Source organism: Peromyscus californicus, unplaced genomic scaffold (assembly GCF_007827085.1).
Source record: "Peromyscus californicus insignis strain IS unplaced genomic scaffold, ASM782708v3 Scaffold_4__1_contigs__length_199733344, whole genome shotgun sequence".
Classification (NCBI taxonomy): domain Eukaryota; kingdom Metazoa; phylum Chordata; class Mammalia; order Rodentia; family Cricetidae; genus Peromyscus; species Peromyscus californicus.
In genome coordinates this window covers 38,084,513-38,099,352 of record NW_026294562.1, presented here as the reverse complement: position 1 = coordinate 38,099,352, position 14,840 = coordinate 38,084,513, and the positions used below count along the sequence as shown (strand labels likewise).

Below are 14,840 nucleotides of genomic sequence, written 5' to 3'. Positions count from 1 at the left end.
AATGCTGTTCCTCACACAACATAAAGGCCTCCTCCAAGTCCTTCATAGAGCAAGGGTGGAGCCCTCATGACCCAGACCCATTCAAGGCAGCATCTCCTAACCATAGAAGCTGGTACCAGGGAGGGGCACATTGTGATGAAGAGGCATGGGAAGGTTCCAGTGAGGGCTATTCCAGTCTAGAAGGGATATTAAACTCCTAACTCTCCACACTTCCACACCCTCTCCAGTTGTAGTGTTCTTTACTTATTCACCTGATGTAGTAGGACAGGCCCATAGGGTCGAGGAAATTGGCTCAGACCAGTTGCCAAGGGATGCATATAATGTACTCCTTATGAGCCAACCTGGAGTCTGCCTGAAGCCCTAGCAACAGGGGCTGTCAGAGTTCCTGATCGTGCCCAGCCAATGAGGGACAACCACGCGATGCCACCAAATTGCAACACAGACTGGGTGCTGGGAGGAGGGTATATAAGGCCTTCCCTGTTATTAAATAAATGAGTTTGTTGTTTGTCTTCAACTGACTCCCTGTGTCTGTGCAGTTGACGCTGCTGCTGCTGCCTCCCCACCCCACCCCCCAGGGAGCTGTTAGAATCCATCAATACCCTGACACCCAGCCTTGTGGGCTCAGTTTCCAGCCAGGAGGTGACTTTCTCTCTGGGGAACTGTAAGCCTATGTGTGCATTTACTTATGGTAATTGATAAGAGAGGTTCTAGGGTATTCTTCACTACTGTCTGCCAAGGACACATCTTAGTTTACTAAGGAGCTTGGAACAGCATTCATTGTGTCCCAGGAGACTGATAGCACCCAAGCCGGTATCCAGACTCTGGTATGCCCTTTGATACACTGCTGTGGACTTAACATAGAATTGATTCATGCTGGGCTGTGGTGGCACATGCCTTTAATCCCTCACAGGAGGATCTCTGTGAGTTCGAGGCCAGTCTACACAGCAAGTTCCAGGACAGCCAAGGCTACAACAGAGAAACCCTGTCTTGAAAAACCAAACCAAACCAAACCGCCACAACAACCCAGCTGATTCATAAGGTGTTTGAACTAATCAACCAATATGAAATGTTTCTGAGAATAAATAAGAAACAGGACTAATCTAAATAAATAATTGCTAACTATGAAACTTGCAAAGGCCAAAAGAAAGAAGGTTGGAATTTATTTGCTGGAAATGGTTCCCAGCAGTATGCCCCAGGGCCCTATGAAACAGCATTTGGCGGAGGGTTCTCATTTCTACAAAAACAAAACTCTTCTTGGGGATTTATTTGAGGAGTGATGAGGAAAAAGGCAGGTGGTGGGCTGGGATAGCATGTTATTTATTTCGTTTTTTGTTGTTGTTTTTGTTTTTGAGGTAAGGTCTCACTATGCAGCCCTGGCTGTCCTGGAACTCACTCTGTAGACCAGGCTGGCCTCAAACTCACAGAGATCTGTCTGCCTTGGCCTCCTGAGTGCTGGGATTAAAGGCGTGTGGCAAGTGTTTCAGGCCCTGAGTTACCGACTTTAAAGGGTTGTCAGGTCCCGCCTGACCTGTTGAACAATCCTGAATAGGGGAGTGAGGATTGAGAAATAATAGATAGGAAAAATAGAGATGTAGATGGAAAAGAAAAAGACAGAGACACAGGATAGCTTCAGGAAGGCTCCGAGTAAATACCGCAGCAGCCCTGAGTTTATTTCTCACAGGCTTTTTATACTCAAGGCAAGTGGGGCAAAAGACTTCCCTTTCTCAAGGACACCATGGTTCAGGGTACAAGCAAGTGTAAACATCTCTTTAATTCTCAAGACATCTGGTAACCATGCCTTTGGCCAAACATCCTGTTATCCAGCCTTAAGGGGCAAAGACAAGCTTGAACTCTCTGACCTTGAGTCAAGATGGAATCAAGCCACAAAATGGAGTCACTGTGGGCTCCACAGAGGGTGCTTGTGTTGGTTAAGGAATTGACATACATATAGCTCTGTGGTATAATGGAAACATGCATGGTTTTGTGGACTCAGCAGCTGCATCTGTAAAGCACAGCATTCATCAGGTGAGAAACATACTTCTCACTAATACACAAGGAAGTCAGGGTAAGAACTAAAGCAGGAACTGAGGCAGAGGCCATGGGGGCTGCTGCTTACTGGCTTGTTCCACATGGCTTGCTCAGCCTGCTTTTCATACAGCTCAGGCCCACCTGCCCAATGGGTGTTAGAATTAATCAGAAAGGTATAATGGGCAGAACTGTGCCTCCAAATTCCTTCCAGGAAATCCTAGGTCTCAGTACATCCTGAACAAAACTGTATTTACACCAAGGCCCTTTAGAGAAATGACTAAGGTTACATGAGGGTATAAGGATGAGACCCAAATCCAGCGTGTATTTGTCTTTATAAAGAGAGGGTGAGGTTGAGGGGTTATAGCTCAATAGCGCACAAAGGTCTGGGTTTGATTGTAAGCACCACAAAAAGAACAAGCCAGGTGTAGGATACCTCCTCACAAGTTGTGGTTTAGAGAGGTCCAAAATGCTGTGGAATAATCTTTCTGTACACTGTAAATATGTATTACTCTCATTGATTAATAAAAAGCTGACAGGCCGGTAGCCAGGCAGGAAGTATAGGTGGGACAGTCAGACACAGAGGACGCTGGGAGGAGGAAGGGTGGAGTCAGGGAGGTCACAGGAGCTGCAGAAGGAGCAGGACATGCTGGAGGGCAGGTAAAGCCACAAACCACATGGCAGAATGTAGATGAATAGAAATGGGTTAATTTAAGTTGTAATAACTAGTTAGTAATAAGCCTGAGCTATCGGCCAAGCATTTATAAGTAACATAGCCTCAGTGTGGTAATTTGGGAGTGGCTGCTGAGACGGGAAAACTCCACCTACAGGAAAAGACCCTCCTTCCCCCAACATACAAACTATTGTCATTGCTCATGGTTGTCCACTAGAACCTATTGCTCAAGACTCCAAACACTTTGTACTGCTGGGTGTTAGCTTCCAAGACAGAAGACCAAGGCCTGAAACCAACATTCTACACGTTGATATTAGTTGGAGACCCAACTAATAGACATAACAAGTCAAACATGGTCACATGGTCCTTGAATAGGATTTCTCAATAGTAACCCTTTGACTTCCTTGCCATGGGGTTGCAGCAATCCTAGATGCTAACCACTAGATGGCAGTAGTATTCACTCCAGATACTGTTGCTATAGTCAAATGTCCTCAGACGCTGCAAAATGGTCCCTTGTTGTGTCTGGGGCAAAATTGTCCCCTTCACTTGTTGTTTTAGTATAACTTTGAGCTAAAGACCTACAGCAATATTTTACCAAGTTTTAGATCATTTTCATGATACTGTCCAAATCCCTTCAAACTTGGGTCTTATTTATATTAATTTTTTTGAGTCAGGGTCTTGCTATGAAGGCCAGGCTGGCTTGGAATTCCCCATTCTCTTGCCTCCAGCTCCTGAGAGCTGGAATCACAGGCATGTGCCTCTATGACTAGTTCTGCATTTCATTTCTCTGGGTTTCAGTTTCCTCCCTGTCAAACAGAGTGAATGCCTCGGGGCTTTGCATGAGGATGGAATGAACAGCATGTAGAAATCATTAAGTTATTTAAGGGGCACATTTTCCTACCTGTGAAAGTGGAGGACTGAAATCATGCTTCAGATCTCTTCACCTTGGCAGGCACAGACTTCAGGCTGGGGCAGATCACTGAGAATCCAGAGCTCTGCAGCCAAAAGTGGGTATTCGTCCCCCAGGACAGGAATGGGGTGGTCTTGATCATAGCTACGGGGAGGGCTGACTGCCTTTCCCTCAGCCTTGGTAATCACTGAATAACAGCTGCTTCTCTTCCAGATGAGGCCACATCACCTCCCACTTCATTTTCCCTGCTGGCTCTCTGGGGGCATGCTAGTTTCCATGCTGTGAAGATGAGGCCCTCATGGTAGAGAGCTGAGGTGCTGGCCAAAGCCCAGGAGGAAATGGACCTTCCAACAACCATGTGAACAAGCCTGGGCATGGATTTTCTTGCTCCAATGGTTGCAGCTCTGACTGACAGCTGAATTAACACAAAGGCTAATGATTCCTTGACCCTAGAAAAAGATAAAGACTAGAACAGATTGTTTTAGTAACAGAAAGGCAGGGGCTAGAACAGAGTGTTTTAGTAATGGTAATGTTGGAAGAGCACTTGGGATTTAGAAGAGGGTCCAGAGCCTTAGAGGATCCCTTCTCTTAGGATCTCCAGTTGAGAACGTAGATCACACTGGGTGAAGGGCCTTATGAACACTCTCATTCTGTTCTTCTAACAGTCACACTGAGGCCAGGATAGTCTCCGTGTGACAGACTCAGCCCAGAGGCAAATTCCCTTGTCCTAATCCTCCAGTGTGTATGTACCTGAGCTGGGATACAAACTTGGGTCTACCTCTCCTTTGCTATTTCCAGGAGAGGCTCGTGAAACACCAAGAACGCTGGATTAGTTTGCTCCATATTGCTGTGATAAAACACAAACCCAAAACAACTTGGGAAGGAAAGGGCTTCTTTCACCCTACAGTCCCAGTCAGAGCCCATCATTGAGGAAGTCAGGGTAGGAATTCAAAGCAGGAGCTGAGGCAGAGGCCACAGAGGAGTATGGCTTGCTGGTTTACTCCCCTTGGCTTGCTCAGCTTGCTTTCTTATACAACTCAGGGCCACCTCCTTATGTGGGCTGGGCCTTCCCACATCAATCAGTAATAATAATAATAACAATAATAATAATAATAAAATAAAAATAAAAATCAGCCAGCCACAACATACCTTCCTCTTCCTTATCTAACCCTAGGAGTCAATAGTGACTCCTGCTGAGCTGCTGGGCCCTAGGTCATAGCACTCTTCTCCTCTGGAAGGGAGGTCAGGCAGCCTCCTGGTGCCCAGGCTCCTCTCTTCTCATGCAGTTCTTAGTCACATCTAGACATGTCCTCTACATCTGGACTGTTTTGCTCTCTTTTGTAGGGGGCTCTTATCCTTGCAAATTACATTCCCAAACTCCCTTGCCAATTACCTTCTAAAAAGGTTCAGCCAATGACAGACGTTGTGGGAGCCTGAGGGTGGGGATGATTTGGAGGAAAGGCCTGCTGTTTCCCCTTTCTTGTTTTACTCCATTCCACACAGGTAGTATCTCTAGTGGAATTGGCTTTCCTCTGTGGCTCCCACCTTTACTGGACAACCCCCCCTGATTTTATCCACCATCCCCAGGCTCCGAGAATACCCCCTTTTGTAGTGGTCTCTGATTGTAATGGAAGAAGTACAGCTTTCAGGAGTCTCCGTTCTTTCTTCTTTCACATGGACCACCAATGCAGTGAAATCTCTGTATGAAATTTTCACCACACGTTGTCTTTCAGGCTGGACCTCATATGCTACCTATATCTGTATTCTGGACTTTATAGCCATCTCAAATTTTTCTCCCTTAGATGTCTTCAAACCACAGGAATCTGCTTTCTGGTTTTAATCTCCATTTCTTTACCTCACTCATGGTTGTCTTTCCATATCCATCTCCACCCCAGTCCCCTACCCTCACCCCAGCCCGTGCTTGCACACGGCATCCAGCTACCAATCCATCTTACCGCTCCAGCCAAGCCCTGTGGTTGCTGATGATACAGTGAATAAGGTTGCTGATCAACACGTTCTCGTGGAGCTTGTAGTCTTGCGTGGGAAGCAGATAATTGAAAGGCTCTTACAGAGCCATGGAAGTGTTAAGGTAGGGATAATCAGAAGAGTGGCCCTGTCTCAATTTGAGGGGTGATGAAGGCACACTTCCTTGAGACCCAAGGGATGAGAAGTCGGTTAGGCAGAGGAGGGCAGGGAGGAAGAGCACCCTGGGTAGAGGGGACTGACTAAATGAAATGAGGACATGACCACTCCAAGGTGTGGTTGAGGAGAAGGTTTTCATTACAGGTATGAGGGAGAATGCAGCCAGAGGCATCTAGAAGAGTCCAGACTGGACTTGATCAGGAGAGGAGGGGAGAGGAAGAGATGAAAGAGGGAGCCGAGAAAGAAGAGAGTCAAGGGAACGGAGAGAGAGCCTGTGACTGAAACGGCCAGCTTGTACAAGGGAAGTAAAGCTCATGAGCTGGAGAAGGTTAGGGCAGGGGTGTGGTGGGAAGAGCTCAGAGGAGCCAAGGTGCTGAGTGAACCTAAAGGTCAGCATCAGCTTGGTATGCTGATAGGCATCACAGTTAGCCCTCTGTCCTGAGTTTCTTTGGGAACCGATAGCAACCCCTTGGGTGGACTGTGAGGCTCAATGAGAAAAGTACCTGTATAGGGAGAAATCCATGGAGTCTGCTTAAAGGGCAAAGGAATTTATTAGGGAAGGAAAACTCACTATACAGAATAAAATTGTCGAAGGTTCTGGAATGCTAGGGCAAAGTCTCATGCTGTTCTGGCCATCTGTCCTGCATCCAAGTCCCACGAGGGAGCGAAGAAGGAGAGTGCCTATGTGCCTCTCAGGTCTTAAGGATCGCCCCGAGGTCATGTCCCAGGGGCATGTACTTCAAGGTCATAGGCAGAACAGCTATCCACTACATCCTTGTGCTTGGGAGCCTTAAAGGCAGGGATGGGGCATTTCAAGCAGAACTAAGCTTGGCTATGCCAGCTGTAGCTCTTGGGCACAAGCGGGGGGGGGGGGGGACTCTGCTTTCCTTGTAAAAACTCCAAGGTGCGCATTCTACTAACAAGTCTCGTAGGCCAGGCTTGGCTCTGGACCCCACAGTTTCTTATGGTAACTGCTCAAACATCTTGCTTGTCCTGGTTTCTGGAACTACCCGCTGGGTACCACTGGCTGTTCCCTTTGGAAATTGCTGTTTGTCTTAGAGAGCTGAATACTGAGACAATTGAGTTGAGGACTCGCCTCACCTCTTTGCTCTACAAAGCACTCTGGTGCATCCCTTAAGATCAAAATGCCAGCTCCAAGGATGCCTTTAAGAAGAAGTTGACAAGGATCCAGCATGAATCACAAACAAACTGCCCTGAGGAGCTCAAGGACCCCTGAACCCTAGCGGAGAAACTAGATGGCAGCTATCATCTCCCTGGAGGGCAAGCCTTTGTGAGCCGCCTCCAGCCCCTGCCTGGAGCATGGAGCATCCCCAGAGCTCTGGTGTGTTGCCAGACAAGAGGGGTGGGGGTGGGGTCCCTGCAGGGAGGGGGCAATGCCTTCACCCCAGTTGATGAATGTGCCCCCCACCCCTTGGACTCTTCTCCTCCCTCCATCCCTGATGGCGGCCTTCCTAAACAGCTCCCCCACCCCTGGTTTTTTGAGCCAGAGTTTCTCCATGTAGCCCTGGCTGTTCTGGAACTTTGTAGATCAGAGAGCCTCCTGCCTCTGCCCTCCCAAGTTCTAGGATTAAAAGCCACCAACACCTGGCCCTAAACAGTTTTTGATATTCCGATTTGCTCTTAGGTTGAAGCAGACCTAGGCATCCAGTTTAGGGGGAGCCTATATTATTTTTAATGACCCCCTTCCTCCCCATCTCTCTCTATCCCATGCTGCCCACTTCTAATAGCAATAGTGACTCTGTGCTTGTCTGTTTAGTTCTGTGTGGAAATGGAAGACTGTGTCCCCACCTCATCTGCTGACCTGCCTTTTGCCACTCATGGAAGCAGGACCAGTAAGGGACCCTCAGTTAAAACAACAACAACCACCGAAGGGCCACAACAAAAAGGCTAACAGCAGCAAAACAATGTCAAACACACTGTAGAAGTCACTATGACACAGGTTAAGCAAGTGTGTTCACTGGCTACTCATGGCTCTAAACCTTGTCTGCACTGGAATTACCTGGGGAGCTTTTATGAGTCCTGTAACCAAGTCACATGTCTTTCAGTTAAGTCCGCTTCTGAAGGCAGGACCCATCATCAGGATTGTCTCATGGTCCCAAGTGTGATCACTGTGTATGGATGGCTGAGCCGTCTTGGGTTTTCTGTGCATGCGTATGACCTCTGGTCTGTAGGGTCTATTTTGGCAGTAGGATGTCGTGACAGCTTTGTTCCAGCCAGAGCTGTTTTTGAGGGTTAATTGGCATGTATAATGGTTTAACTAGAGGCTGAGTGGCCTGGATGGGTCCCCTTCAGGAAAACGTGAGTGCTCTGGGGTTTCTCTTGGGGCCCTAATGCTACAGCATGAAGTGCACTTGTTATGGCCATGGCAGACTTCTGCTGTTTCTCTTTAAATGGCTGCAGATGCTCCTTTCAGATTCGTGTGGTCTGCAGCATCTCGTCCTGGGATGATTCCTTGTTCAGTTACTTTGGCTGCTCTGTATGCTCTATGGGAGTGATTATGAGACAGGAGAGTCAGGACTAGGTTAACATGAAAGTAGCCAGTTTTTGAGGAAGACTGAGGTCCCTCTGGACCCGGGCTTTGTCTAACAAACAGCGCATGCGGGGAAAGCCTTCACACTACAAAAGGTGGGGGGCAGGTATTGTAACAGGCGACACACTGTGTGGTCTAATGTTTTGGGGGCTTTTCCTCAACCATTAGCTCACTTCCCTCAACTACTAGCCCATCATTTTTCCATTCTTGGAGTGATTTTCCTTTCCTAAACAGCTGCCTCTAGCTGGGCATAGGGGCAAGTGCCTTTAATCTCAGCAGCCTGAGACAGAGGTGGATGGAGCTCTGTGGGTTTGAGGCCAACCTGGACTACATAGCAAGTTCCAGGCCAGCCAGGGACACATAGTATCCCTGTCTCAAAACAAACAAACAAACAAACAAACAAACAAAAATAAACATCACTTTTTAACCCACCATCCCCAAATCCAAAACCCCAAGCAGAGCTGTCTCTACTTACATTTCTTCTTAAAAATATATTTAAGCCGGGTGGTGGTGGTGCATTCCTTTAATCCCAGCACTCGAAAGGCAGAGCCAGGTGGATCTCTGTGAGTTCGAGGCCAGTCTGGTCTACAGAGTGAGATCCAGGACAGGCACCAAAACAACACAGAGAAATCCTGTCTCGAAAAACAAAAATATATTTATTTTGGAGGTTGGAGAGATGGCTCAGAGGTTAAGAGCACTAACTGCTCTTGTAGAAGACCTGAGTTCGATTCCCAGCACGCACATGGCAGCTCACAATAATCTGTAACTTCAGTTCCGGGGAACCCAATGCCTCTCCAAACACCAGGCACGCATGTGATGCAGAGACATACATGTAGGCTAAACAAATATTGTCGAGGTTTGAATGAGCTGTCTCCCATAGTCCTGGGCATTTGAATGCTTAGTCCTCAGTTGGTGGTGCTGTTTGGAGAGGCTGAGGAGGAGGTGTGTCACTGGAGGTGGACTGTGAGAGTGATAAACTCCTACTTTTTCTAGTTTGCTCTCTTTGCTTCTTGTTTTTCAAGACGTGAGCAAGCTCTTAGCTCCATCTCCAGCTGCCTTATGTGCCTGTTGTGATGGTGTTGTTCTCTTTTCCCTCTGGAACTGTGAGCCCAACTTGAGCCTTCCTTCTAGAAGTTGCTTTGGGTGTTTTATCACAACGTTAGAAAAGTAACTAATGTATCCTGATGCATAAAGGATAATTAAAATCTATTTTATTATTTACATATGTATATGTGTGTGTCTGTGTGAGTGAATACCACATGTGTGTGGATGCCTGTAGAATCCAGAAGAGGGTGTTGGACCTCCAGAAGCCAGAGTAACCGAATTTGTGAGTTATCTGATGTGGGTGCTGGGAAGGGAACTCAGGTTCTCAAAGAGCACTATGTGCTCTTAACCACTCAGCCACCTCTCCAGCCCAAATTAAACATTTTGTTTGAGATCAAGTTTTTCTAAAGTGCATGGGCTGGCTTTGAGCTCACTCCTTGAATTCACTTGGTAGACTAGGCAGAGCTTGGACTTGGAATGCATCACCAACCTCACTTGCCTGAATATCCTTTTTATTTATTTATTATTTATTATTTATTTATTTGTTTATTTATTTATTTATTTTAAGGTAGGGTCTCACTATGTAGCTTGGCTGGCCTAGAACTCACAAAGTTCTACCTGCCTCTGCCTCCTGAGTGCTGGGATTAAAGATGTGTGCCACCGTACCTGTCCTGGATGTCTTCTAGAAACCACAGACTCAATGTGATCAATCCTGTATCCATTACTTTATTTATGTATGTATTTATTTACTAGACAGAGTCTTACTGTGTAGCGCTGACTGGAACTTGCTATGGAGACCAGGCTGGCTTTGAACTGACAGAGATCTGCCTGCCTGCCTCTGCCTCCTGAGTGCTGGGATTAAAGGGGTGCACCATCATGCCCAGCTGTCACTTTTCTTATTTAAGACACCCCAAACTGGCCTCACACTTGCTATGTAGCCGAGGATGACACTGTAGTCCTGATCTTCCTGCCCCACCTTCCAAATGTTAAGATCATAGGCATGCATTGTACTGCTCAGTCTATGTGGTGTTGGAGATCAAGCCCAGGGCTTCCTGCATGCTAGGCAAGCACATCCCCAGCCCCTCATGATCACTTCTCACAAATTTCTCTTTTCTCTCTACATTTCTCTTCGCTTACAAAAAGGAGTTGAGGTGACTGGAAGTGTCACTCAGTGGTACAGTGCTTGCCTAGCGTGCAGAAGGCCGTGCGATTGACCCCAGAACACACACACACACACACACACACACACACACACACAAACACACACACACCACACACACAAACACACACTTAGGAAGCATGAAGGAAGAACTAAAAGGCCTTGGGACTCAGAAGACAGAAACCATGGAAACTGTTGGTTACCACCTGTAAAATCGCATGCCTGACTGTCTGAGACACTGTCTTTGATGACTCATTTACAAATGTGTCCATGTATCTCTGCTCACCTTGAGCCATGTCACCCCTGACCTTTCGACTTTGGTGTGCTTTATGGAGAAAGTAAATCCACAAAGAGGAAGCCCCAGCATCCAGAAAAGAGAAGACCTGACGGAAGAGGGAGGTGAAGGGAACTCCCAGGGTGCTTGTGAACAGAGATCCCAAGATGGTAAAGGCAGAGAAGGACCAAAAATCAGTCAGCTAAAATTGCAGCAGGTCAGAAGTCTCTGGGCATGATTTCTCCAAGAAGAGGCCACTGTCGCTGTCAAAGAATTTTGTATATGTGGTTAAAATCTACTGTCATACGGTTTTAGGTGTAGGAGTTCTGGGCCTTACCAATCAGGTCAATAGAGTAAGAGGTAACTATGGTAACTAGGTTCACACAGTAGTCAAGTGGGGGTGGAGGGTTAGGGTCAGAGACAAACCCATGGCCTTAAAATGGTATTTGAGTTAGGCCTTAAAATAACAATTCTTAACATTCCTTGGGCCAATGTCGCTATGAATTTTAATGGAAATTATAGCCCTTTTCTTCAAGAATAAATAAAAAATGAAACCCAGAACAATTCCATCTACACAAAGGCATGCCATCTACAATACTCGCAGAAATGAGTGGGTCCCTTACTGAGGACCTGGTTGAGATAAATGAGGAGACTTAAAAATGGGAGGGGAGTAGGGGAGTCATGCAGGCAGACACATGTAGTGAGGGACGGTGTCTGCTGGAGGGAGAGTGGCAGGGGATGCCCCTCATTCACTGTAGGACTCTTTGTTGACATTACCGTGAATTGTAGAATATTATTTTAAGATGCGATTAATATTTATTAATATTTATTTTTACATTTGTTTATGCTGTGGAACATTTGTTTTAATGATACAAAGACATGTTGCATTCTTTTATGTTGCATTTATTTAACTGTGAAGCTGTGTTACTGTGCCTGAATAAAACACCTGATTGGTCTATTAAAGAGCTGGACAGCCAATAGGAAGGCAAGAGAAAGGATAGGCAGGGCTGGCAGGCAGAGAGAATAAAGAAGAGGAAAAATCTGGGAGGAGGGGAGATCAAGGAGCTAGAAAAGAAGGGGCCAGCTACCTAGCCACACAGCCAGCCACAGAGTAAGAGTGAAAGTATGATTACAGAAGTAAGAAAAGGAAAAAACCCAGCAGCAAAAGAGAGATGGGATAATTTAAGAAAAGCTGGCTAGAAACAAGCCAAGCTAAGGCTGGGCATTCATAAGAAATAATATTTCTCCATATGTGTTTTATTGGGGAGCTGGGTAGCACCCCAACCTCCCAAAAGCCAAAAGAGTGAAACAACCACCAACAGCTGTGGTTTGAACTCCAACACAGAAAGAACCCCATACAGTGTAAACTCAAAGCCCAGTGTAACCATGTTGGGAGCTGGAGCCGCTCTCCGGACATGCTTAGGTCACAATGCCCCATCCTCATGCCTGGATCAACGCTTATGAAAAGGACTCGGGGACTAGGCTCTCTTCTTGCCCTTCTGCCTTGGGCTGGGTCTTATGGGTGGCTCGTCTCAGACTTCTCAGCCTCTAGAACCATAAGCAAGTTTCTGTTCTTTATAATTACCTAGCCTGGGCTACTCTGCCTCAGCAGCACAAAACATGTGAACCTAGAGCAGATCTAACCCAAGATGGATTCCCAGGATCAACTTTGCTGGTTCAATTTCTACTTATGCTGAGTAAGTGTGAATGTGCAAATAAGCATAAGCTGGTTACAGACTATATTTATGAAATTTTGTGCTGTTTGTTTACAAGCAACAGCCTGCTTTAACATTAAGTACTTTATTTTGAGCATCTCATCAGGAACATCTTTCTGTAGCCCTGGTTACCAGATGGTGTAAATTCCTTGTTTACAGTGTTCACTGTCCCCTCTGCTGGCTTCATTTCCATGTGGGAAGTAGCATCCTTCCAACCCTTTGGCTTAGGACATCACTGTCGCTTTCTTTAGCCAAAGGAACATGAATGGAAAAGCACTTCCTGCAAGTAGAGATGCTACATGCTTCCTGTTTTCTCCTTCCGTTGTCTTAACAGTGGCACGCCTCAGGGCTGCTCCAGGTCCCCAGATGAAGACAATCCTCAGAGGTGAGCTGTATCTGGCCCACAAGTATGAGTGAAAAATAAAACTGTCCTGATTAAATCTATTGCAATTTTGGGGTTGTTGGTTACCATAGCACAACACATTGACTGATACACCAGCATATTTGGGTATGTCCATTGGATTAGTTGAGCAGAATTTACCATTAGGTAGATCTTGTCTTAGAAGTAGGAATTTGATTATTTTATTTCTACCTGTCATGAGCTTCAGTTTACTTAGGATTCCACACACACACACACAAACACACACACACACACAGAGACTGTAAATCATTGGAATCAATGTATGACTACAGTTGAGAACAAAATATTTTATTTCTTTCAATAAAACTATAGTTTACAGTAGTATTTACTAAATAAATTATATAATTTCTCTTTTACAAGCAATAAACTAAATCACAAATATTTCAAAGACAATGTATATACACGACATAAGGCCTTTTATAAATAGCTTTGCTTTTCTCATTTCACTAGTAAACAGTGAAAAAAATCTTTATAGAAGCTATCTTTCTATAAAGTAAAGGCAGACCTATTATACTGATCTTTAAAGGGAACAGATAGAACCTTTTGATGACATGGGCTATGATTAGAATTTTTTTAAACAAAGAGAGAGGATTTATATCTTAATTATCATTTTTGCATGGATAGATTTTTAAAAAATATAGAAGCAGATTCCATGTGTTGCTTATGTGTGATCACCATATGCATGCAAAATGGAACAATGCAAGAGCCTATAGGAAAATAGCACTTCCCAATCCAGAGAGGTGATTGGCAACGGTATAGAAACGCAGCTTAAGTACAGTTCATGCAGTTCTTCACAGTCAGCAAGCAACAGCAGCCACAGAACAGCGTGGGGGTTTCACATCCACCTGCTGATCAGCCATGGACCAAGGTGCCCCTGACATCTCACGAGCTTCAAGGTCCAGTTGATTCTTACTGTGTGTGCTGGGGCTCAGCCCAGTACCTCTGCGAATTCTGCAGTGGGGAAAGTTCTCTCCCATAGCTGTGTTGAGGCCCCATCCATGTGCTTAGGTGGTTACCACTTTCATTACTGGGGGAAAAATAGGAGAAAAAAAGAGCAGATGTGAGACTCACTTTCAGCATCAGTTTGTAACTCCTGCCTACAAGTGGTCCTTAAGTTGCTATTTCTCCCAGTTACTTGCACCCAGAAAAGCATGTACTAGGTTTGGGATTTTCTTAGACTATCATATGCTTCTTTGGGGGGCCCGTGACATGTTACTTACCCAAGGTTCATCAAGATCAAGCCCCAGTTACATCACAACACTGATGCTGGGGACTTTGAATGAAGTGATGTTAAGACCCACTCTGCCTTCTCAGAGCACAGGGCTCAGGGAGTGTGTGTGGTATGTGAGACCTGAAGACAGACAGCACAATTTGAATGTAGTCCTGTACTCACAAATGCCATGCTCCTTTCCAAACAACATCCTCATGGCCAGCAATGAAACAAGCCATCAGATGTCTAACCTAAAATGCTAACTAAAAGCAGAGCCAGGCCAGGTAGAAAGGATGGCAATCTTGCAATCCCAGCACTTGGAATGTGGAGATGGGAAGATGACAACCCAGAATTCCAGGTCATCCTCAGCTAAACAATGAGTTTGAGGCCAGCCTGAGCTACGTAAAACGCTGACGGAAAGCAAAGCGAAGCAAATAATGAAACAAAATAAGTAAGAGGAAGCAGAGGCAGCCATGTTAGATGTATCATGGTATATGTGGGGAATATAGTTTCAGTCCGTATAGACATACATTGGGTCAAATCTACTTTCTAATTATCTAAGCCATATAGCATTGTCTATGTTTCCCAGCCTTTATGTCCTGTTTCATCTATAGAACAGGAATAACAGTCAAGGGCCATACCACTCTGAATCCACCTGAGATTGACTAATCTTTGTAGCTAGAGTTTTCCTGCCTGGCCCACAGTCAGGACAAATC

General features: G+C 45.7%; 1 protein-coding gene across 3 annotated transcripts in view; it reads right to left on the bottom strand.

Annotated features, from left to right (window-relative positions):
- Positions 1-13,175: 13,175 nt before the first annotated feature.
- Positions 13,176-14,840, bottom strand: part of Pip5k1b (phosphatidylinositol-4-phosphate 5-kinase type 1 beta) — a 277,351-nt gene continuing 275,686 nt past the window's right edge. For all 3 annotated transcript variants that reach the window (XM_052762416.1, XM_052762418.1, XM_052762417.1), the window contains exon 15: positions 13,176-13,941. In XM_052762416.1, the coding sequence (XP_052618376.1) occupies positions 13,939-13,941 (3 nt within the window). In that variant the 3' untranslated portion in view covers positions 13,176-13,938. The remainder of the gene's footprint in view (positions 13,942-14,840) is intronic.